This window comes from Coregonus clupeaformis, unplaced genomic scaffold, assembly GCF_020615455.1.
Source record: "Coregonus clupeaformis isolate EN_2021a unplaced genomic scaffold, ASM2061545v1 scaf0212, whole genome shotgun sequence".
Lineage (NCBI taxonomy): Eukaryota > Metazoa > Chordata > Actinopteri > Salmoniformes > Salmonidae > Coregonus > Coregonus clupeaformis.
This window is the reverse complement of record NW_025533667.1, coordinates 31,898-57,015: the sequence shown is the minus strand read 5'-3', so window position 1 is coordinate 57,015 and position 25,118 is coordinate 31,898. Positions and strand designations below refer to the sequence as shown.

At 47.3% G+C, this 25,118-nt stretch overlaps 1 protein-coding gene across 2 annotated transcripts in view; it reads right to left on the bottom strand.

The window, feature by feature from the left end:
• The window catches only part of LOC121559648 (synapsin-2-like), a 264,426-nt gene extending 249,283 nt beyond the window's left edge, over positions 1–15,143 (bottom strand). For both annotated transcript variants that reach the window (XM_045214190.1, XM_045214191.1), the window contains exon 1: positions 14,277–15,143. In XM_045214190.1, the coding sequence (XP_045070125.1) occupies positions 14,277–14,674 (398 nt within the window). In that variant the 5' untranslated portion in view covers positions 14,675–15,143. The remainder of the gene's footprint in view (positions 1–14,276) is intronic.
• Positions 15,144–25,118: the final 9,975 nt, after the last annotated feature.

Sequence of the window (25,118 nt, the reverse complement as noted above, 5' to 3'; positions counted from 1 at the left end):
TCTTGTTTCTCATGGTCTGAGATTCTTTAGGTGCCTTTTGGCAAACTCCAAGCGGGCTGTCATGTGCCGTTCACTGAGGAGTGGCTTCCGTCTGGCCACTCTACAATAAAGGCCTGATTGGCGGAGTGCTGCAGAGATGGTTGTCCTTCTGGAAGGTTCTCCCATCTCCACAGAGGAACTCTGGAGCTCTGTCAGTGTGACCATCAGGTTCTTGGTCACCTCCCTGACCAAGGCCCTTCTCCCCCGATTGCTCAGTTTGGCCAGACTGCCAGCTCTAGGAAGAGTCGTGGTGGTTCCAAACTTCTTCCATTCAAGAATGATGGAGGCCACTGTGTTCTTGGGGACTTTCAATGCTGCAGACATTTTTTGGTACAATTCCTTCAACCTCATGACTTGGTTTTTGCTCTGACATGCACTGTCAACTGTGGGACCTTATATAGACAGGTGTGTGCCTTTCCAAATTATGTCCAATCAATTGAATTTACCACAGGTGGACTCGAATCAAGTTTTAGAAACATCTCAAGAATGATCAATGGAAACAGGATGCACCTGAGGTCAATTTTAGTCTCATAGCAAAGGGTCTGAATATTTATGTAAATACGTTATTATTATTATTATTTTTTAATACATTTGCCAAAGTTTTGAAAAACCTGTTTTTGCATTGTCATTATGGGGTATTCTGTGTAGATTGATGAGGGAATTTTTTTTATTTAATCAATTTTAGAATAAGGCTGTAACATAACAAAATATGGAAAAAGTGAAAGGGATCTGAATACTTTCCAAATGCACTGTATCTGTCACGATCGTCAAACAGAGAGGAGGACCAAGGCGCAGCGTTGAAGGCGAACATATTTATTTAAAGAATGATCACACGATCAAAACAACAAAACGATGACGTGACAGTCAATGGTAATACACAAACCAAATACGAACAAGAAACCACAATGAATGAGTGCCAAACGGCTACCTAAGTATGACTCCCAATCAGAGACAACGAGCTACAGCCGTCTCTGATTGGGAGCCACCCTGGCCAACATAGATCTACAAAACCAGAAAGTGAAACCTAGAACACACATACACTATACACACCCTGGCTCAACATATTAGAGTCCCCAGAGCCAGGGCGTGACAGTATCACTGTGTTTCACGGAGTAACCAGCCTGGTCACTAGAAACAGCCGTCGATTTCAGATGGTTGAATAGGTCCTGAGGACTTCGATATATGCGTTCTTCGTCGCTCAACTAAAAAATTAATAAACAATGACACAGCACTGGGCGAGAACTCATGAGGCACAGAGCCAGAGCGCGTTGCTTAGACCACTGGGCGAGAACTCATGAGGCACAGAGCCAGAGCGCATTGCTTAGACCACTGGGCGAGAACTCATGAGGCACAGAGCCAGAGCGCATTGCTTAGACCACTGGGCGAGAACTCATGAGGCACAGAGCCAGAGCGCATTGCTTAGACCACTGGGCGAGAACTCATGAGGCACAGAGCCAGAGCGCGTTGCTTAGACCACTGTGCCACAGCAGATCACCATGCTCTAGCAAGCAGGTAGATTACTTGATGATACTTCATGGAAACAGCGCATTGTTTTAATTTATTTTTGTTTTATGCCATCCTCAAATCATAGGCCTAACCTTAACCCCTCAGAATTAATACCTACACTTAACCCTTTGAGTTTTAACCCTGTAAACACGCAGAATGATGCCTGTAACCACGTGGAATTAATGCGTCAAAAATAATATGGCATTCATCCATAATACTGCAAATTCCGAAATGAAACTTTGAGATCAGGTTGGTGTAACATGATGTGAAATATCACTGTGTTTCGGTGTGTAACATGATGTGAAATATCACTGTGTTTCAATGTATAACATGATGTGAAATATCACTGTGTTTCAGTGTGTAACATGATGTGAAATATCACTGTGTTTCAATGTATAACATGATGTGAAATATCACTGTGTTCCACTGCGTAACATGACTTGAATCAGATGATGGAAATAATGATTACCTGAATGCAATGGGAAGCCCTGAGGATACCTTGGGGAAGGTTACTCAAAGAATAGAGGTACCCACCCCCACTCAGGTTGTCGCAGGTCTCCATAGCACACAATCACACACCATGGCTGACCTGGGATCCCCATACTGCACAGGACCAGGTCAAAGTAGTATGTTGCAACACGGTGCTGCCACCACATACCGCTTGGTTCATCGTAGGTCAACTAACATACAGGTGGAGCCTGTTGTAAGCCACTAACCCACTAAACTACAGGTTGTTTGTATGTGCCTTTGAACATGCTATTGAAGACAGTACCGAGAAGAGCAAAGAAAGGCAGTACTTTTTGGAGCAATCCAACATGGGGCAACCCAGAGATTTATTCTGCAGTTGCCAACATATGGAGGCTGACAGAAGTTATGCAGAGGCCTCCAATAAGGGTAGAAGATCCGAATCCCTACAAGCCTTTGCAGTTTTTCTCACTGTATGCCTCAGCACTGTGGATAATGTTCAATATGGGACCGACCGGCTCGCCTCAGCACTGTGGATAATGTTCAATATGTGACCGACCGGCTCGATTTGGTCTTATATAGCAAAATGTGATATATGTATTTATTTTACATTGGATAAAAGTAGAGACTCAGAGCTAGAAAATTGTATATCATACACTATAGTTGAGCAATAATGAGAAAGTAATTCTGCTTTGAAAGTAGATAAACTTGTAACCCTACTTTTGAGAAAATGGCCCTTGAATGTTTTGGTACACCTACAGGAGAGCTCTTCTTTGTCTACAATTATTCAGTATCGTTCACACCCTCTTAAGCCTTAGTCCCACCCACCTCTTTAAGGATTTACATGAGGCCATGTGCTAAACAGAGTGTTGTCGTCCGACATCAAACTTGTTGTTGTCGATATGAAGTATAAACACAAAAACGACAGGCTGCATGACATCAGCAGCCTGGTGGTACAAAATGACATAACTGGTGTATTTTAACACCAATAAACCCATCCGTTTAAAAATGAATTTAGTATATGTCAATCTAGCAAACCAGGCAACTAAAAGCAACTTTCTAAACAATGTTTTGGTTCGTTTCTAGCATGTAAGCCTGTTAGCTAATGCTAAGTTAGCTGGCTAGCCAGTTCAACTAGTGACCATATCATATAGCTGACAACGTCTTAACTTTAGCTAATTTGTATTCATTGTTGCAGGAAAACAAACTCAAAACAAGATCATTATTTACAAGTTAATGGCGAGCTAATTGCACAGTGCGTAGCAGAACACTGTATGATGGAAACATTTGGTTTGTTGTTTTTGTTGTTTTTGACAAGAAAATAACCAATCTTGGTTAGATATAAATAGTGAACTTGTTTTTGCATGGATTCTGCATTAGCTTTTAACAGCTAGGGCCACCATTTCTTGTCCCAGAATCCCGCTGTAGTATCTGAACATTCTATAGCTGAGGTTTGCATACTCTACTTTGCTGAAACATCTGGAAAGTGTTACTATAGGGGCCCCCTAAAACAGTGGAGATTGGGATATGTGGAGGCCAGGGATTGGTCTATTCAAAACACGCCATCTTATGTTACATAGGGCATAGGATATATATATACCATGTTTGAACAAAGGAAGGGGAGAGTGATCATATTTGAGATTGGGTTTGTTGCTCTCCAGATTCTGCAGAAGTCTGTAAATTGATGCTGAAATCTTTGATATAATAAACCTTTATAATCAAAGTACAGTGTCAGCGGATTTCTTATCAACACATCATCACAGCATCGTTGTTCACCACCACAGAAATTCCTTATCAACACATCATCGCAGCATCGTTGTTCACCACCACAGGAACTGGCGACGAGGATTTTGGGGCGAGTTGCGTCTGTTTCAACGTTCCATCATGGGCTCCGAACTGACTCCCGCTCCAGAGGCCGGCAGATAAGGTGAGCTTTCTCACAACTTTGGGCGCTGGTCAGTTTGTGTGGCTGTGTGTGCGTTGAGGGGATGCACCGTGAAGAACCTGTGTGTGCCATGCTGTGATTGCTGTGTGATGAGATTCCGTTCTAAATTTGTTTGCGTTGGAAACAACACAAACAGGGGGGAGTGTGAATATAATACAGGATCTAAGGAAAAAAGGAATTGATAACACTGGGCCCAGGGAAATTTGGCTTGAATAAAATTAAAGGGAAAAGGAATAGAATGAAGGAATAAGGGACAAGGAACTAAGGAAAACAAGTATACTGATTAGGACGTCGCTGATCTACGGAAGCCCTCAAACAAGGCGATCATTAGATGGTTTAGGGTTAGGTCAAATCCTGGGAAGTCACTAGGGTTAGGGTTAGGGTTAGGGTTAGTGCAAATCCTGGGAAGTCACTAGGTGAATATTCGGGTCTGTTCCAAGGAACTGGAGATTGTATAATACAAATTCAAAAGTATGTTACCTCTCGGTATATACAGTGGGGGAAAAAAGTATTTAGTCAGCCACCAATTGTGCAAGTTCTCCCACTTAAAAGGATGAGAGAGACCTGTAATTTTCATCATAGGTACACGTCAACCATGACAGACAAATTGTAGGATTTTTAATGAATTTATTTGCAAATTATGGTGGAAAATAAGTATTTGGTCACCTACAAACAAGCAAGATTTCTGGCTCTCACAGACCTGTAACTTCTTCTTTAAGAGGCTCCTCTGTCCACCACTCGTTACCTGTATTAATGGCACCTGTTTGAATAAGTTATCAGTATAAAAGACACCTGTCCACAACCTCAAACAGTCACACTCCAAACTCGACTATGGCCAAGACCAAATAGCTGTCAAAGGACACCAGAAACAAAATTGTAGACCTGCACCAGGCTGGGAAGACTGAATCTGCAATAGGTAAGCAGCTTGGTTTGAAGAAATCAACTGTGGGAGCAATTATTAGGAAATGGAAGACATACAAGACCACTGATAATCTCCCTCGATCTGGGGCTCCACGCAAGATCTCACCCCGTGGGGTCAAAATGATCACAAGAACGGTGAGCAAAAATCCCAGAACCACACGGGGGACCTAGTGAATGACCTGCAGAGAGCTGGGACCAAAGCAACAAAGCCTACCATCAGTAACACACTACGCCGCCAGGGACTCAAATCCTGCAGTGCCAGACGTGTCCCCCTGCTTAAGCCAGTACATCTCCAGGCCCGTCTGAAGTTTGCTAGAGTGCATTTGGATGATCCAGAAGAGGATTGGGGAGAATGTCATATGGTCAGATGAAACCAAAATAGAACTTTTTTGGTAAAAACTCAACTCGTCGTGTTTGGAGGACAAAGAATGCTGAGTTGCATCCAAAGAACACCATACCTACTGTGAAGCATGGGGGTGGAAACATCATGCTTTGGGGCTGTTTTTCTGCAAAGGGACCAGGACGACTGATCCGTGTAAAGGAAAAAATGAATGGGGCCATGTATCGTGAGATTTTGAGTGAAAACCTCCTTCCATCAGCAAGGGCATTGAAGATGAAACGTGGCTGGGTCTTTCAGCATGACAATGATCCCAAACACACCGCCCGGGCAACGAAGAAGTGGCTTCGTAAGAAGCATTTCAAGGTCCTGGAGTGGCCTAGCCAGTCTCCAGATCTCAACCCCATAAGAAAATCTTTGGAGGAGTTGAAAGTCCATGTTGCCCAGCGACAGCCCCAAAACATCACTGCTCTAGAGGAGATCTGCATGGAAAAATGGGCCAAAATACCAGCAACAGTGTGTGAAAACCTTGTGAAGACTTACAGAAAACGTTTGACCTGTGTCATTGCCAACAAAGGGTATATAACAAAGTATTGAGAAACGTTTGTTATTGACCAACATTTTTTTCTCAATTTGTCTGTCATAGTTGACGTGTACCTATGATGAAAATTACAGGCCTCTCTCATCTTTTTAAGTGGAAGAACTTGCACAATTGGTGGCTGACTAAATACCTTTTTCCCCCACTGTATATACACATATTTTGAAAGGCCCCAGAGTCTGCAACACCACTGAGCAAGGGGCACCACCAAGCAAGCGGCACCATGAAGACCAAGGAGCTCTCCAAACACATCAGGGACAAAGTTGTGGAGAAGTACAGATCAGGGTTGGGTTATAAAAAAATAAAAAACTTTGAACATCCCACAGAGCATCATAAAATCCATTATTAAAAACTGGAAATAATATGGCACCACAACAAACCTGCCAAGAGAGGGCCGCCCACAAAAATCACAGACCAGGCGAGTAGGGTATTAATCAGAGAGGCAACAAAGAGACCAAAGATAACCCTGAAGGAGCTGCAAAGCTCCACAGCGGATATTGGAGTATCTGTCCATAGGACCACTTTAAGCCATACACTCCACAGAGCTGTGCTTTATGGAAGAGTGGCCAGAAAAAAGCCATTGCTTAAAGAAAAAAATAAGCAACACATTTGGTGTTCACCAAAAGGCATGTGGGAGACTCCCCAAACATATGGAAGAAGGAACTCTGGTCAGAGGAGACTAAAATTGAGCTTTTTGGCCATCAAGGAAAACACTATGTCTGGCCCAAACCCAACACCTCTCATCACCCCGAGAACAACATCCCTACAGTGAAGCATGCTGGTGGCAGCATCATGCTGTGGGGATGTTTTTCATCAGCAGGGACTGGGAAACTGGTCAGAATTGAAGGAATGATGGATGGCACTAAATACAAGGAAATTCTTGAGGGAAACCTGTTTCAGTCTTCCAGAGATTTGAGACTGGGACGGAGGTTCACCTTCCAGCAGGACAATGACCCTAAGCATACTGCTAAAGCAACACTTGAGTGGTTTAAGGGGAAACATTTAAATGTATTGGAAAGGCCTAGTCAAAGCCCAGAGCTAAATCTAATTGAGAATATGTGGTATGACTTAAAGATTGCTGTACACCAGCGGAACCCATCCAACTTGAAGGAGCTGGAGCAGTTTTGCCTTGAAGAATGGGCAAAAATCCCAGTGGCTAGATGTGCCAAGCTTATAGAGACATACCCCAAGAGACTTGCAGCTGTAATTGCTGCAAAATGTGGCTCTATAAAGTATTGACTTTGACACAACACATCCAAGTATATCTGACCAAATTATGAAACTCAAGCATTGTAATTTTGAAATCCGTAAAGTAAGTGTGGAAGAGGTGAAAATAGTATTATTGTCGATCAACAATAACAAGCCACCGGGGTCTGACAACTTGGATGGAAAATTACTGAGGATAATAGCAGATGATATTGCCACTACTATTTGCCATATCTTCAGTTTAAGCCTAGTAGAAAGTCTGTGCCCTCAGGCCTGAAGGGAAGCAACAATTAATCCCATACCTAAGAATAGTAAAGCCCCCTTAACTGGCTCAAATATCCAACCAATCAGCCTGTTACCAACCCTTAGTGAACTTTCTGAAAAAATTGTGTTTGACCAGATAAAATGCTATTTTACAGTAAACAAATTGTCAACAGACTTTCAGAATGCTTATAGGGAAGGACATTCAACATGCACAGCACTTACACAAATGACTGATGATTGGCTGAGAGAAATTGATGATCAAAAGATTGTGAGGGCTGTTTTGTTAGACTTCAGTGCGGCTTTTGACATGATCAATCATAGTCTGTTGCTGGAAAAACGTATGTGTTATGGCTTTACACCCCATGCTATATTGTGGATAAAGAGTTACCTGTCTAACAGAACACAGAGGGTGTTATTTAATGGAAGCCTCTCCAACATAATCCAGGTAGAATCAGGCATTTCCCAGGGCAGCTGTCTAGGCCCCTTACTTTTCTCAATCTTTACTAACGACATGCCACTGGCTTTGAGTAAAGTGTGTCTATGTATGCGGATGACTCAACACTATACATGTCAGCTACCACAGTGACTGAAATGACTGCAACACTTAACAAAGAGCTGCAGTTAGTTCCAGAGTGGGTGGCAAGGAATAAATTAGTCCTAAATATTTCTAAAGATCTAAGCATTGTATTTGGGACAAATCATTCACTAAACTCTAAACTCAACTAAATCTTGTAATGAATAATGTGGAAATTGAGCAAGTTGAGGTGACTAAGCTGCTTGGAGTAACCCTGGATTGTAAACTGTCATGGTCAAAACATGTTGATTCAACAATAGCTATTATGAGGAGAGGTCTGTCTATAATAAAAGCGCTGCTCTGCCTTCTTAACAACACTATCAACAAGGCAGGTCCTTCAGGCCCTAGTTTTGTCGCACCTGGACTACTGTTCAGTCATGTGGTCAGGTGCCACAAAGAGGGACTTAGGAAAATTACAATTGGCTCAGAACAGGGCAGCACGGCTGGCCCTTAAATGTACATGGGGAGCTAACGTTAATGATATGCATGTCAATCTCTCATGGCTCAAAGTGGAGGAGCGATTTACTTAAACACTACTTGTTTTTGTAAGAAGTGTTGACAAGCTGAATGCACCGAGCTGTCTGTTTAAACTACAAGCACACAGCTCGGACACCCATGCATCACCCACAAGACATGCCACCAGAGGTCTCTTCACAGTCCCCAAGTCCAGAACAGACTATGGGAGGCGCACAGTACTACATAGAGCCATGACTACATGGAACTCTATTCCACATCAGGTAACTGATGCAAGCAGTAGAATCAGATTGACAAAACAGATAGAAATACACCTTATGGAACAGCGGGGACTGTGAAGAGACACACACACAGGTACAGACACACTCTAGAAGGATTACTTTATACTATTCCAGGTATTCCTTAAAGAGGTTTTATGTGTGATGTAAGTGCCTTAATGTGTTTGGACCCCAGGAAGAGTAGCTTCTGCCTTGGCAGCAGTTAATGGGGACCCCTAATAAATACAAACACAGAAGATAGCTTACAGTTGTGAGTGTGAAGAAGTAAAAGCATGGCATTCTACTGGAAAATCTTAGAACATGGACACTGTCTCGTTGGCCTAACGTTATATCCTAATTTGACTTTGGTGCAGGTCATGTTGTTCTTCACATTACCGTCTCTGGTAAACACACTATATCAAATAATGCACAGGATACAGAAGGTATAAACTGTACAGTGAAATTGTTATTTGCATAGTGGAGTCTTTTGTTTAGACGTGGCTAGCTAGCTAGCTAAACAATGAACCATAATGCAAACTGATAATGTTACTACCCTGCATGAATCTACAGGTAGCTAAATCTAACCAACTAGCTAGGTTCAATGTTAGCTAGCTAGCTAACATTAGGCTATAACTAGCAATTCAAATGGCTCTGAGATACAAATAATATTACTACACAGATCATAAACATAACTTTAGCTAGCGAGCCAGCCAGCTAACGTTAGCTAGCTAGCTAATAGTACGCTTTAACTTGCAATGAAAATGACTTTCTGACAAAATTAGAAACTTATAATATCTGAAGATGTAGTTAGCTAGACTCTCTTACCCATATACATGGATGAATGCTTCTCCCTCTCTGCCACGGATGCCATGGTTACCCTTAGTTTGAAAATGTATTCTGGAGGCAGGTGTTTTATACTACAGCCTTCTGTGTGTTCTCTTTGACTCCCTCCGCATATTTGCAATCAAACGGTAGAATTTTGTCCATCTCCTTGGTTATCATACTCTGCTTCCACTGGGCATTCCATTGATTTCAAAACTCGGTCCTCCAGAAAGTGGAGAGCATTAGCAACACTTTTGCAGTTCTTCATTATATTTTTCAAAAAACACGCATTAGAAAGGATTACCTACACATACTGAGCATCTCATGTTATAAACAGAAACGTGCTACATGGCAGACCAATCCGTACTCATCTCTCAGCATGTCCAGCCCATCCATTATCTCAGCCAATCTTGGCCAGTGGGAAGGTTCCTGTCTTTTTCCGTGGCTAAACCAACTAGGCTCGTAATTTCACTTTTTCATATTTTTTATTTACAGATGGCATACAAGTTTGTTATAAAGACATATGAAAGTTCACATGTTCCAGAAGGCGTTTCTGCCTAAAACCCATTTTGATCAAAATAAATGTTTACGTTCAAATGCCTCTCCTGTGAAGTAGTGATGCGCAACAAACGCCTAGTTTCCTGAAACGAGTCACTTTATATGGAGGAAATGGACAGCCCAACAAGTATGAGTGCTATAGTATCAAAGCTGTCGTATAAGTTGAAAGAAAAATGGAGTGGGTTGGCTTATGACCTACAAGAGAAAAAAGGAAGAAGAGCCAGTTGTGCTGATCTGGTTACCTTTGTTGATCGCCAAGCCAGGATTGCATCACATCCTGTGTTTGGAAACCTGAGGGAAACCCCCACCTCAGCAGTGAGGGAAGGTTCACGACTTGTGAGTAGGCCGAGTGTTCTCAAATAGAGGAAAATGGGTTTGGGTTTTGCCACCAGCGTCACATTAGTTGTGAAAACAGTGAAGAGCTGGGTTGGCAATCCCTCTGGTGCGGCACTCTGGCAGTGTCCATTCTGTCAAAGAGAACTCAGTCAAGGCACATGCACAGAAGTGAACAAGAATCCACACCAAGAGAAGTTGGACTTTTTGAAGACCAAGGAAGTCTGCTTCAGTTGTCTGGGCAATGTCTCCACCTATTGGCAGTCTCACGTAATGGCACATAGAATCTCTGTTGTCGAGCTAGAAGAACTGCTTCAGCAACAGATCATGCATGACTTCCCAGAGCGCCACCATGAGGAGCAGCTTGAAATATTAAGAGAAGATCATCTCTTCATAGAGCGTGTCTCACAGTCAGCCAAGCTTGTGGGTGGCCACTATAGTATATGCCTACCACTGAGGAATTAGAATGCTGAATTTCCTAACAACCGCTGTGTGGCAGTACAGCGTGCTCTCAACCTGAAAAGGAAACTCGGCAAGAATCCTCAGTTCTGTAAGGACTACACCAAGTTCTTGGCAGATATCCTGGACAAAGGCTTTGCAGTGAAGGTGCCAAGAGACTCACAGAATGGCAGCAGCAGACGGGACAGTCCCCCTGCAGTCCGTCACCGGTCAAGCAGCCATGGTGACACTGACTATTGGAGAGTGGAGGTGCAACCAGAGCGGGCCGAGGCAAGGAGAGATTCCACACCACACTAGGCCCTCGAGGGAAAAAACATCCGACAGCCAACGTTCTTCCCATCAAGTGAATGATTTTCATTACATTAAACATTTACATTTTAGTCATTTAGCAGACGCTCTTATCCAGAGCGACTTACAGTTAGTGAGTGCATACATAATTTTTTCATACTCCCCGTAGGAATGAAGTTCATGGAGTTGTGCCCAATATTTACCCACGCTCATGCTCTCTATGCTTCTGCATGTTGAATTCTACTAAGCAATGGAAGGATCATCTCAATGGATTACGCTATGAAGAGGGCTGTCGAGAACTCTTGCGTTTATATCCAGATTCGGAAAAACAAGATATCCGGATGAGGAAAAAGTCAATTTCCATCCCAAGTAGAGATGCTAATTCCCAGCGCAGAGGAGTGCCACGTCCTGCCTTACAAGAGACAACATAGCTCAGACCGCGTAGGAGGAGAAGTCTGGTTTGCACCAGAAAGACACCATTTGAAGCCCAAGGCTGGCACAAAGGTGGTGGTCACTAAATTTCCCCTTGGCTCTGTTGGTGTTGAAGACTTGATGACTTTGGCTAAGCCATTCGGCACAGTTGTAATACATCTGGTATTCCCCTGCAAGGGCTTTCTAGAGTTTGGTTCGCACAAAGAGGCAGTCAATATGGTGGATCACTTCAGTAAAAGCAAAGCTTTTGTGATGTGAAATAGTTTGACTCTGTACCTGTCACCTGTAGTGTGCAGTATTTACTGTATATGCCAAGGTCGGATGAACCACCAGAAAAACGGCCCATCGAACAATTTACCAATACTGTGATGAGGTGGTGTTGAAGGAGTCAGGCGCAGGAGGGTAAATCACAGAATAACAGGCTTTAAACCGCAAAATACAGGTTTACGCAGAAATGCGTCAAACACACTCCAGGGCACAAAACAGGCGCACTGGAAATTACAAGGCACACGGGAAAATACTCCCGTCGATACAAAATACACGAGCTCCACTGAGCTTCACTAACCTCCACAGTAAACAATCACCCACACAGACAAGAAAGCAGAGGGAACACTTATACAATGACTAATGAGGGAATAAGGACCAGGTGAGTGTGATTGAAGACAAGACAAATGGAGTGATGATAAATGGATCGGCAGTAGCTAGTAAGCCGGTGACGCCGAACACCGAAACCTGCCCGAACAAGGAGGGGAGTCAGCCTCGGTGGAAGTCGTGACAAATACAGTGCTTTGTTTTTCCTCCTGGGAAATGTTTGTGGATGTGTGACATTCAACATTTTCAAGTGATCAGACCCTGATTGAGATGGTAGATTGGAAAGATGTTGACATTATGGTGAAGTACTACCACTCCAATCCCCTCAAGATCAATGGAAAGAATGTCAAAGTCAGCTTACCTGAGAGAAAGTCCTGACTCCACCACATACAGAAGAGCATATTCCAGTAAAAGCCACAGCAGCAGACACAAGAGCGAGGAGACCAGCAAGACCTCAAACTCCACAAACAAAAAGAGACCCAGTACAGGCAAACAACCTGCTGAGAAAGTGGTGGAACAAGAAGGTGGTTGAACAAGAAGGTGGTCAAGAATGAGAGAAAGGGGAATGACATTGATTTGGAAAACAAAGATCTAGACAAAGAGGGTGTCCAGGTGGAAGATGAACAAAGCTTGTTAGATGAGGTTGGAGCTGGTGTTAATGCTAAAGACTCTGCTCCTTCCAAAAGTGCCTCTCTGGTGGCTAATTCTAAATATAAGGGGGATCCCAAAAGCTCAGAATTGTTGGCAGACGATACCTTGGAGGATTCTGACCTAAAGGATTCTGACCTAACTGGGGTCATAGAAGGTGTTATATCCAGTTGGAGAGTGTGGAAGCCACTCAGAAAATGGTGAAGTACTTCCAATGTCCTCACAGATTTTATGGCACCCTGTCAAGGGTCAGTTTGTGCAAAAAAGGAGTCTCCCTGATATCCTGGAAGCCTCCAGTCAAGTATGAGCTGTGGTTGGTCAATCAGAACAAAAGAAGAATGGACCAAAGAGTATCATCCTGAATTGCAGAAGCGACAAAAATTGACAAGAAAAATAAGAAACTGTGTCCCCATCGTGAATGACTCGGCCCCACGTAATTCAGGGATCATGGGGCAAGTCACACAAACCATCCCAGACTCCAGAGGGCTGGTTAGGCATGTGCAGGTGAGAATCCAGACCACCACCCTTTGCAGGCCCATCACTAGGCTGTGTCTGATGCTGGAAGCCACAGCAATATAACATAGCATCTCTATTCTCTTTATAACAAAACACAACATCTCTCCATCCTCTTCATAACATAACATCTCTCTATCCTCTTTATAACATAACATAACATCTCTCTCTCCTCTTCATAACATAACATCTCTCTGTCCTCTTTATAACATAACATCTCTCTCTCCTCTTCATAACATAACATCTCTCCATCCTCTTCATAACATAACATCTCTCTCTCCTCTTTATAACATAACATCTCTCTGTCCTCTTTATAACATAACATCTCTCTATCCTCTTCATAACATAACATCTCTCTATCCTCTTTATAACATAACATCTCTCTGTCCTCTTCATAACATAACATCTCTCTATCCTCTTCATAACATAACATCTCTCTGTCCTCTTCATAACATAACATCCCTCTCTCCTCTTCATAACATAACATCTCTCTATCAACTTTATAACATAACATCCCTCTGAATCCAGAGCTAGCAGGATGCTGTTGATCCCCTGGGAATAGAATGGTATCTGTGTGTTGAGATAATATAGCCATCTGACTAACACACTTCAAACACTGATTTCAACATGGGAAAGGGAAAAGGAAATAGGATGTATACATGTAATAGAATATCATTGTAAATGCTCAGTGCTCACACACCTCAGATGAAACTTGTGCAGTCACATTTTACTGTCCAACCTAACCCTAACCCTAACCCTAACACTAAACCAATCCAACCTGATCCTGCAGCTCACCAACGAGAGCTGACATCACATTTACATTTGAGACATTTAGCAGACACTCTTATTCAGAGCAACTTACATTAAGACAGTTATGACAACAAACCCAACTCCAACATTAATCTGAGGGTGTATTCTGATCCATACGGTTATCCCTAAGCCCTGTGCAGGTTCCTGCTGCCCTATTGGAATCCACCCTGACTGTCCTCGTATAGCTAATAGGATAAGCTGATTGGTTGAGGCATGCCGTCCAGGTGTCCACTCACCACTCATGCTGCGGCTCGTCGATAATCAGCAGGATCTTAAATCTCATGGAGACAGGACCAGGCCCGGGTGCTGGGTTCTGATCCACCAAGCCAGCTGAAGCTGCTGTCTGTTTCACCACATTGGTGATGGAACTCAGGGAGGTCAGGGAGCTGAAGAACCCAGAGCCTGAGGAGGGGGCCGGGGCAGCCTGGGGCCGACACTCTGGAGCTGGGGAGGCAGAGGGGACAGCGTTGGGGGCTGGGGCTGGAGCTTGTCCTGAGGATGTGGCTGGGACTCCTGGGGTGGCTGTAGAGGGGGGAGGCGGTGGAGGGTCAGATCTCTGGAGGTCTGTCATGTAGCCGTTAGGAAGATTAGCTATAAAGCTGCTGTCAGATAGCCGGCGACGCAGGAAGTTCATGGTAGCGGTTGGGAGAGAGCTGAGAGAGAGTTGTAAGAGAGCTGGTCGGATGGAGAGAGCTGTGCTAGTGGAGTGGAGAGCTGTGGAGTGGAGAGTTGGTCTGATGGAGATAGCTGTATTATTGGAGTGGAGAGCTGTTTGTGAGCGTTATTGCTGCTAGAGGATCCTGGAGACAAGGGCTGGCTGAGGCTCCTATACGGTGTGTTAGTCTTCTAGCGTTCCAAACCACAGAGAAGCGAAGCGTGTTTTCCCCTCCGAGCTTCACCAGCTTCTCCTATGGAGTGTGCGTGGTGTGTTTCTGTGTGTGCGGTGTGTGTATGTGTGTGGTGATGCGGTCCCTCGATAAGGTAGTGGTGGTATCCTACCTTACTCTGCCTATCTCCATCGGCGACAGAAACCTAAATGCCTGCAATAGATGATTTCACTCTGTCCTCTTTCTGCCCCTCTCTCTCTCTCTCTCTCTCTCTCTCTCTCTCTCTCTCTCTCTCTCTCTCTCTCTCTCTCTCTCTCTCTCTCTCTCTCTCTCTCTCTCTCTCTCTCTCTCTCTCTCTCTCTCTCTCTCTCTCTCTCTCTCTCTCTCTCTCTCTCTCTCTCTCTACTCTCTCTCTCCTCTCACCTCTCTCTCCTCCACCTCTTTCTTTCTCTCTCTGATGCTCTGCCTCTTCTCCACCTCTCTCTCTCTCACTCTCTCCTCCACGTCTCTCTCCCTCTATCTCTCCTCCTCTTCTCTGTAGTATGTATGCTGGTTGGCTCTCTCTCTCTCCCTCTCCCCCTCGCCCCCTCTCTCCCCCCCCTCCTCCTCTCTGTAGTATGTATGCTGGTTGGCTGTCCCCCTCCCCCCTCTCTCTCTCTCTCCCTCCCTCTCCCCCCTCCTCCTCTCTGTAGTATGTATGCTGGTTGGCTGTCCCCCTCTATCTCTCCTCCTCCTCTCTGTAGTATGTATGCTGGTTGGCTGTCCCCCTCCCCCTCTCCCCCTCCCCCTCTCCCTCATCACAGCTATGTGACGCAGCTCTGTGTACTGCAGCCTCTGAAGGGTTAGGGTTACAGGGAGGGAGGCGTAGTGTAGTGTTGCTTACGCAGGGTTAGGGTTACAGGGAGGGAGGCGTAGTGTAGTGTTGCTTACGCAGGGTTAGGGTTACAGGGAGGGAGGCGTAGTGTAGTGTTGCTTACGCAGGGTTAGGGTTACAGGGAGGGAGGCGTAGTGTAGTGTTGCTTACGCAGGGTTAGGGTTACAGGGAGGGAGGCGTAGTGTAGTGTTGCTTACGCAGGGTTAGGGTTACAGGGAGGGAGGCGTAGTGTAGTGTTGCTTACGCAGGGTTAGGGTTACAGGGAGGGAGGCGTAGTGTAGTGTTGCTTACGCAGGGTTAGGGTTACAGGGAGGGAGGCGAAGTGTAGCTTCTGAAAGGGTTTCCAGTCAATGTGAATATGTACAGGGAGGGAGGCGAAGTGTAGCTTCTGAAAGGGTTTCCAGTCAATGTGAATATGTACAGGGAGGGAGGCGTAGTGTAGTGTTGCTTACGCAGGGAGACTCCACTCTACTCTACTGTGACGGCTTCCCCCCTCTCTCTCTCTCCCTATTCCTCCCCCTCTCTCTCTCTCCCTATTCCTCCCCCTCTTCTCCCTCTCTCTCTCTCTGCCTATTCCTCCCCCTCTCTCTCTGCCTATTCCTCCCCCTCTTCTCCCCCTCTCTCTCTCCCTATTCCTCCCCCTCTTTCTCTGCCTATTCCTCCCCCTCTTCACCCTCTCTCTCTCCCTATTCCTCCCCCTCTTTCTCTGCCTATTCCTCCCCCTCTTCTCCCTCTCTCTCTCTCCCTATTCCTCCCCCTCTTTCTCTGCCTATTCCCCCCTCTTCTCCCTCTCTCTCTCTCCCTATTCCTCCCCCTCTTCTCCCCCTCTCTCTCTCCCTATTCCTCCCCCTCTTTCTCTGCCTATTCCTCCCCCTCTTCACCCTCTCTCTCTCTCCCTATTCCTCCCCCTCTTTCTCTGCCTATTCCTCCCCCTCTTCTCCCTCTCTCTCTCTCCCTATTCCTCCCCCTCTCTCTCTGCCTATTCCTCCCCTCTCTCTCTCCCTATTCCTCCCCCTCTTCTCCCTCTCTCTCTCTCTGCCTATTCCTCCCCCTCCTCTCCCCCTCTCTCTCTCCCTATTCCCCCCCTCTTCTCCCTCTCTCTCTCTCCCTATTCCTCCCCCCTCTCTCTCTGCCTATTCCTCCCCCTCTTCTCCCTCTCTCTCTCTCTGCCTATTCCTCCCCCTCTTCTCACTCTCTCTCTCTCTCTCTCTCTGCCTATTCCTCCCCCTCTTCTCCCTCTCTCTCTCTCTGCCTATTCCTCCCCCTCTCTCTCTCCCTATTCCTCCCCCTCTCTCTCTCTGCCTATTCCTCCCCCTCTTCTCCCTCTCTCTCTCTCTGCCTATTCTCCCCCTCTTCTCCCTCTCTCTCTCTCTGCCTATTCCTCCCCCCTCTCTCTCTCTCTCCCTATTCCTCCCCCTCTTTCTCTGCCTATTCCTCCCCCTCTTCTCCCTCTCTCTCTCTCCCTATTCCTCCCCCTCTCTCTCTGCCTATTCCTCCCCCTCTCTCTCTCCCTATTCCTCCCCCCTCTTCTCCCTCTCTCTCTCTGCCTATTCCTCCCCCTCCTCTCCCCCTCTCTCTCTCCCTATTCCCCCTCTTCTTCCCTTCTCTCTCTCTCTGCCTATTCCTCCCCCTCTTCTCCCTCTCTCTCTCTCTCCCTATTCCTCCCCCTCTGTCTCTGCCTATTCCCCCCTCTTCTCCCTCTCTCTCTCTCTGCCTATTCCTCCCCCTCTTCTCCCTCTCTCTCTCTCTGCCTATTCCTCCCCCTCCCCCTCTCTCTCTCCCTATTCCTCCCCCTCTCTCTCTCTCTCCCTATTCCTCCCCCTCTTTCTCTGCCTATTCCTCCCCCTCTTCTCCCTCTCTCTCTCTCCCTATTCCTCCCCCTCTCTCTCTGCCTATTCCTCCCCCTCTCTCTCTGCCTATACCTCCCCCTCTTCTCCCTCTCTCTCTCTCTCTGCCTATTCCTCCCCCTCTTCTCCCTCTCTCTCTCTCTCCCTATTCCTCCCCCTCTGTCTCTGCCTATTCCCCCCTCTTCTCCCTCTCTCTCTCTCTCTGCCTATTCCTCCCCCTCTTCTCCCTCTCTCTCTCTCCCTATTCCTCTCCCTCTCTCTCTCTGCCTATTCCTCCCCCTCTTCTCCCTCTCTCTCTCTCTCCCTATTCCTCCCCCTCTTTCTCTGCCTATTCCTCCCCCTCTTCTCCCTCTCTGTCTCTCCCTATTCCTCCCTCTCTCTCTCTCTGCCTATTCCTCCCCCTCTTCTCCCTCTCTCTCTCTCCCTATTCCCCCCTCTCTCTCTGCCTATTCCTCCCCTCTTCTCCCCCTCTCTCTCTCCCTATTCCTCCCCCTCTTTCTCTGCCTATTCCTCCCCCTCTTCTCCCTCTCTCTCTCTCTGCCTATTCCTCCCCCTCTTCTCCCTCTCTCTCTCTCTCTGCCTATTCCTCCCCCCTCTTCTCCCTCTCTCTCTCTCTCTGCCTATTCCTCCCCCTCTTCTCCCTCTCTCTCTCTCTGCCTATTCCTCCCCCTCTCTCTCTCTGCCTATTCCTCCCCCTCTCTCTCTCTGCCTATTCCTCCCCCTCTCTCTCTCTGCCTATTCCTCCCCCTCTTCTCCCTCCCCCTCTCTCTCTGCCTATTCCTCCCCCTCTTCTCCCTCTCTCCCCCTCTCTCTGCCTATTCCTCCCCCTCTTCTCCCCCTCTCTCTCTCCCTATTCCTCCCCCCCTCTCTCTCTGCCTATTCCTCCCCCTCTTCTCCCCCTCTCTCTCTCCCTATTCCTCCCCCTCTTTCTCTGCCTATTCCTCCCCCTCTTCTCCCTCTCTCTCTCTCTCTGCCTATTCCTCCCCCTCTTCTCCCTCTCTCTCTCCCCCTCTTCTCCCTCTCTCTCTCTCTGCCTATTCCTCCCCCTCTTCTCCCTCTCTCTCTCTCTGCCTATTCCTCCCCCTCTTCTCCCTCTCTCTCTCTCTCTGCCTATTCCTCCCCCTCTTCTCCCTCTCTCTCTCTGTGCCTATTCCTCCCCCTCTCTCTCTCTGCCTATTCCTCCCCCTCTCTCTCTCTGCCTATTCCTCCCTCTCACTCTCTCTGCCTATTCCTCCCCCTCTCTCTCTGCCTATTCCCCCTCCTCTCCCCCTCTCTCTCCCTTTCCTCCCCCTCTTCTCCCTCTCTCTCTGCCTATTCCTCACCCTCTCTCTCCCTCTCTCTCCTATTCCTCCCCCTCTTTCTCTGCCTATTCCTCCCCCTCTCACCCTCTCTCTGCCCTATTCCTCCCCCTCTCTCTCTGCCTATTCCTCCCCCTCTCCTCCCTCTCTCTCTGCCTATTCCTCCCCCTCTCTCTCCCTATTCCTCCCCCCTCTTCTCCCCCTCTCTCTCTCTGCCTATTCCTCCCCCCTCCCTCTCTCTCTCTCCCTATTCCTCCCCCTCTTCTCCCTCTCTCTCTCTCCCTATTCCTCCCTCTCTCTCTCTGCCTATTCCTCCCCCTCTTCTCCCCCTCTCTCTCTCCCTATTCCTCCCCCTCTTTCTCTGCCTATTCCTCCCCCTCTTCACCCTCTCTCCCTCTCCCTATTCCTCCCCCTCTTTCTCTGCCTATTCCTCCCCCTCTTTCTCTGCCTATTCCTCCCCCTCTTCACCCTCTCTCTCTCTCCCTATTCCTCCCCCTCTTTCTCTGCCTATTCCTCCCCCTCTTTCTCTGCCTATTCCTCCCCCTCTTCACCCTCTCTCTCTCTCCCTATTCCTCCCCCTCTTTCTCTGCCTATTCCTCCCCCTCTCTCTCTCCCTATTCCCCCCCTCTTCTCCCTCTCTCTCTCTGCCCTAATCCTCCCCCTCTCTCTCTGCCTATTCCTCCCCCTCTTCTCCCCCTCTCTCTCTCTGCCTATTTCTCCCCCTCTTCTCCCTCTCTCTCTCTCTCCCTATTCCTCCCCCTCTTTCTCTGCCTATTCCTCCCCCTCTTCACCCTCTCTCTTTCTCCCTATTCCTCCCCCTCTGTCTCTGCCTATTCCTCCCCCTCTTCTCCCTCTCTCTCTCTCTGCCTATTCCTCCCCCTCTCTCTCTGCCTATTCCTCCCCCTCTTCTCCCCCTCTCTCTCTCTGCCTATTCCTCCCCCTCCTCTCCCCCTCTCTCTCTCTCTCTGCCTATTCCTCCCCCTCTTCTCCCTCTCTCTCTCTCTGCCTTTTCCCCCCCTCTTCTCCCTCTCTCTCTCTCCCTATTCCCCCCCTCTTCTCCCTCTCTCTCTCTCTGCCTATTCCTCCCTCTCTCTCTCTGCCTATCCCCCTCTCTCTCTGCCTATTCCTCCCCCTCTTCTCCCTCTCTCTCTCTCTGCCTATTCCTCCCCCTCTCTCTCTGCCTATTCCTCCCCCTCTTCTCCCTCTCTCTCTCTCTGCCTATTCCTCCCCCTCTTCTCCCTCTCTCTCTCTCTCTCTGCCTATTCCTCCCCCTCTTCTCCCTCTCTCTCTCTCTCCCTATTCCTCCCCCTCTCTCTCTGCCTATTCCTCCCCTCTTCTCCCTCTCTCTCTCTCCCTATTCCTCCCCCTCTTCTCCCTCTCTCTCTCTCTGCCTATTCCTCCCCCTCCTCTCCCTCTCTCTCTCCCTATTCCCCCCCCTCTTCTCCCTCTCTCTGCCTATTTCTCCCCCTCTACTCCCTTCTCCCTCTCTCTCTCTCCCTATTCCTCTCCCTCTGTCTCTGCCTATTCCTCCCCCTATTCTCCCTTCTCCATCTCTGTCCATGCCTCTTCTCAGGGTGACCATTCTCCTGCCAGACAGTGATGGAGATGAGGAGATGAGGAGACAGGGGAAGGAGGGAGGAGGGAGGATGAAGGGAGAAGGGCATGCAATCTGGGAGATGAACTGATGATGATGATGATGACAGGGATGGGGATGAAGATGAGGAGAAAGACAGGCTGGGTGGAGGCTGAGAGGAGAAAGAGCGAGTTTGTGAAGACTGGGTGATTTGATGAGAGAGAGAGGCTAGGGGAGACTGGGTGATTGTATGAGGAGACAGAGAGGCTAGAGGACACAGAGTGATTGCATGAGGAGTGAGAGAGGGTTAGGTGTAGGTTTAGGTTTAGGGGGTTAGGGTTAGGTTCTATTGTAATGATCCCCAATGTCGACCCGACGCCTTCCAGCTGTGCGGAGACCAAGGGGATGGGCACTCCGCTTGCTGGGCAGGGGCCCCCGGGGGTCCAGGCACAACAAGCCCAGGACTTTAGGGATAGGTGATTTTTGTTGCAGCCAAGGTGGTCCAACCCGTGTTATGCTCGTTCTGCCATCCCCCAGTGCCCGTCCTCATCCAGTTGTTTATAGGGTGCGATGGTAGAGTGAAGGTGTAGATTCCCGTTGGAGTGTAGGTGTCGTCCGTTGGTTAGGTTCTATTCTGTAATTTAGTCACCAGTGTTTGAGCAGGCAAAAACAATAGGGGGCCACTCCCTTCCAGGATCGTCGCTCCCAGTCGGTTGCCATGCATCTGCACCGGATTGGTCTGTCCTTAAGTTCACAGTGTTTGAGCAAGCAAAAACCATACAGGGCCACTCCCTTCCAGGATCGTCAGCCCCAGTCGGTTGCCATGCAGCCGCATCGAGTAGGTCTGTCATTGAGTCTTGAGTGTTTAAGCAGACAAAAACGAAGAGGGCCACTCCCTTCCAGGATCGTCACCCCTTGTCGGTTGCCAGGCATCCGCACCAAGTTGCTCAGTCGATAGATCCGCTATGGTAAGGGTTAGAGTTGGGTTGGGGTCGAGGTTAAAGTTAAATTAGGGTTAGGTAAGGTTAGGGTTATGTTAATTTTGGGGTTAGGTAGGGATAGGGTCGGGTTGGGGTAGGGTAGGGTAGGGTTAAGGTTAAGGTTAAGGTTAAGGTCAGGGTTAGAGTTAGAGTTAGAGTTAGGGTTAGGTTGAGGAATGCACAGGGTCGATCCGGAGCCTATAGAATGCTGCACAGAGACCAGGGGGTAGGGCACTCCGCATGCCGGGCAGGAGCGTTGAGGGGTCCGGGAACAACCAGCCCAGGAGTAGAGAGTAAGGAATTGTATGCGTAGTAGCTAGTGATCCAGTCACTGCCATTGTTGACCCTTCATTGCCCACTTTGATCATGTTGGTTATGGGGTGCGGTGGTTAAGTAGATGTGTCTGGATTAGTTCCTCTGATTGTAGAGGTCGGGTCAAGGTAGGGGTGGGGGTAGGGGTTAGTTGGAGGTTAGGGTAAGGTTAAGGTAAGGGCTAGGGTTAGGTTAAGGTTAGGATTAGGTTTAGGGTAAGGGTTAGGTTGAGGTTAGGGTTAGGTCAAGATTAGGGTTAGGATTAGGGTTAGGTATAGGTTGAGGAATCCACAGGGTCGATCCGGAGCCTATCGGATGCTGCACGGAGACCAGGGGGTTAGGGTTAGGGTTAGGGTTTAGGGTTTAGGGGTTAGGGTTAGGGTTAGGGTTAGGGTTAGGGTTAAGGGTTAGGGTTAGGGTTAGGTACAGGGATAAAAACTCAATTGGACACCCCTGTCCAATTCTGTATGTGGAGAAGGTAATGTCGTGGGGAGCTGCGGTTGGTATTGTTGGACTCCAGGGAGGCCGTAGATGTCCATCGATGTGCTTTGGAGGGGGCTAGGTTAGGTTAGGTTAGGGTTAGGGTTAGGGTTAGGGTTAGGTTTAAGAGGGTTTATGTTTGTACTGGTTTCAAACCTTTAGGTTGCACGGGCCTATTGCACCTTTGCCCGGTCTCGAGAACGTGGGAGGACATGAGAGACCCAGAGCTCCGAGGGGTCACCCACAACAATTCAAAAGTGTTAATGTTTTTTATTTATTCCTGGATATTCATCCCCAGTGGAGCCAAAGTATTAAGTTTTGAAATCCACCTGGATTCGGCCGCTTTTCTCTGGCCTCTGGTCCAGGTGGATTTAATCTCCAGACCGGTAATATGGAGGGAAGTTGTTGGGTGGATCTGAAAATGTTGGACCAGGTGTGTTTGTAATATGTTTTTTCTAATTGTGTAGAGGTGCTGTTTGAGGCGTGTCAGGACTGTGTGACCGGTTTCTCCTATATAAATGTTGTGGCATAGTGTGCATGTTATGGCATTGACAATATTGGTACTATGAATGGTCATAATAACATGCCATTTAGCAGACGCTTTTATCCAAAGCGACTTACAGTCATGAGTCCATAAATTTTTGTGTATGGGTGGTCCCGGGGATCGAACCCACTACCCTGGCGTTACAAGCGCCGTGCTCTACCAGCTGAGCTACAGAGGACCACCCATACACAAAAATGAGTTGTGAAATAGGACTGGACTGGAGGTTTGTGCATGTGGATTTTGAATGTGTGAAAGTTGTCTATGATACTGTTGTTCAACGGGTAGTTTAGGAGTAGGTTTATTGGAAAACTTTGCAAAAATTAAGAGATCCCTTAAGTTTGGGTTTCTGCGGAAAGCTGACATGGGTCTGAATTCCTGAAGTGGGGGGAATGTGCGTTGTGTTTGGGTGAAAGCAAATTTGAGTCTAGAGTGAAGGAGTCTGTTTACGTCAGAGAAGGTGCTGATAATGGGTATAATCTGGGGTTCTGTGTCTGTTGGGGGAATAGAAACAGGGGGTCTGGAAAAGGTCTGAGGGTGGAGGACCGGGATAGGATGGGGGGGATAGGGATACATACCCAGAATTGGAAAAGGGATAGGGATAGGCGTGGGCTGTTCCCCCAGATAAGGAGTCAGTACCTGGTCCAGAGTTCTACCGGGAGAGTTATGGAGGTTAAGGTTGAGGTTGAGGTTAGGGTTAGGGTTGGGGTTAAGGTTAGGGTTAAGGTTAAGGTTAAGGTTAGAGGTAAGGTTAGGGTTAGGGTTAGAGTTAGGGTTAGGGTTAGGGTTAGGGTTAAGGTTAGGGTAGGGAGTTAGGGGTTAGGCAAGTTAGGCTGGGGTTAGGGTGCCGCTAGGCAAGGCTAGGTTAAGGTTCAGAGGTTAGGTTAGGGGCTAGGCTAGAGTCAGGGCTAGGAGGTTAGGCCAGGCTAAGGCTAAGGCTAGAGGCAAGATTAAGGCTGCAGTAGGGTGGGGTTAAGGTTAGGGTAAAGTAGGTAAGGTTAGGGAAGGCTAGGGTAAGGTTAAGGTTAGGGTTAAGGTTAAGGTTAGGGTTAGGGTTAAGGTTAAGGTTAGGGTTAGGGTTAGGGTTAGGGTTAGGGTTAGGGTTAGGGTTAGGGTTAGGGTTAGGGTTATTGCACGGGCATATTGCACCTTTGCCCGGTCTCGAGAACGTGGGAGGACATGAGAGACCCAGAGCTCCGAGGGGTCACCCACAACAATTCAAAAGTGTTAATGTTTTTTATTTATTCCTGGATATTCATCCCCAGTGGAGCCAAAGTATTAAGTTTTGAAATCCACCTGGATTCGGCCGCTTTCTCTGGCCTCTGGTCCAGGTGGATTTAATCTCAGACCGGCATATGGAGGAAGTTGTTGGGTGGATCTGAAAATGTTGGACCAGGTGTGTTTGTAATATGTTTTTTTCTAATTGTGTAGAGGTGCTGTTTGAGGCGTGTCAGGACTGTGTGACCGGTTTCTCCTATATAAATGTTGTGGCATAGTGTGCATGTTATGGCATTGACAATATTGGTACTATGAATGGTCATAATAACATGCCATTTAGCAGACGCTTTTATCCAAAGCGACTTACAGTCATGCGTCCATAAATTTTTGTGTATGGGTGGTCCCGGGGATCGAACCCACTACCCTGGCGTTAGGGTTAGGGTTAGGGTTAGGGTTAGGGTTAGGGTTAGGGTTGAGATAGGATAGGGTTAGGTTAGGTTAGGGGTTAGGGTTAGGGTTAGGGTTAGGTTGAGGTTAGGTTTAAGAGGGTTTATGTTTATACTGGTTTCAAACCTTTAGGTTGCACGGGCCTATTGCACCTTTGCCCGGTCTCTAGAACTCAAAAGTGTTAATGTTTTTATTTATTCTTTGATATTCATCCCCAGTGGAGCCAAAGTATTAAGTTTTGAAATCCACCTGGATTCGGCCGCTTTCTCTGGCCTCTGGTCCAGGTGGATTTCATCTCCAGACCGGTAATATGGAGGGAAGTTGTTGGGTGAATCTGAAAATGTTGGACCAGGTGTGTTTGTAATATGTTTTTTCTAATTGTGTAGAGGTGCTGTTTGAGGCGTGTCAGGACTGTGTGACCGGTTTCTCCTATATAAATGTTGTGGCATAGTGTGCATGTTATGGCATAGACAATATTGGTACTATGGATGGTCATGAGTTGTGAAATAGGACTGGAGGTTTGTGCATGTGGATTTTGAATGTGTGAAAGTTGTCTATGATACTGTTGTTCAACGGGTAGTTTAGGAGTAGGTTTATTGGAAAACTTTGCAAAAATTAAGAGATCCCTTAAATTGGGGTTTCTACGGAAAGCTGATATGGGTCTGAATTCCTGAAGTGGGG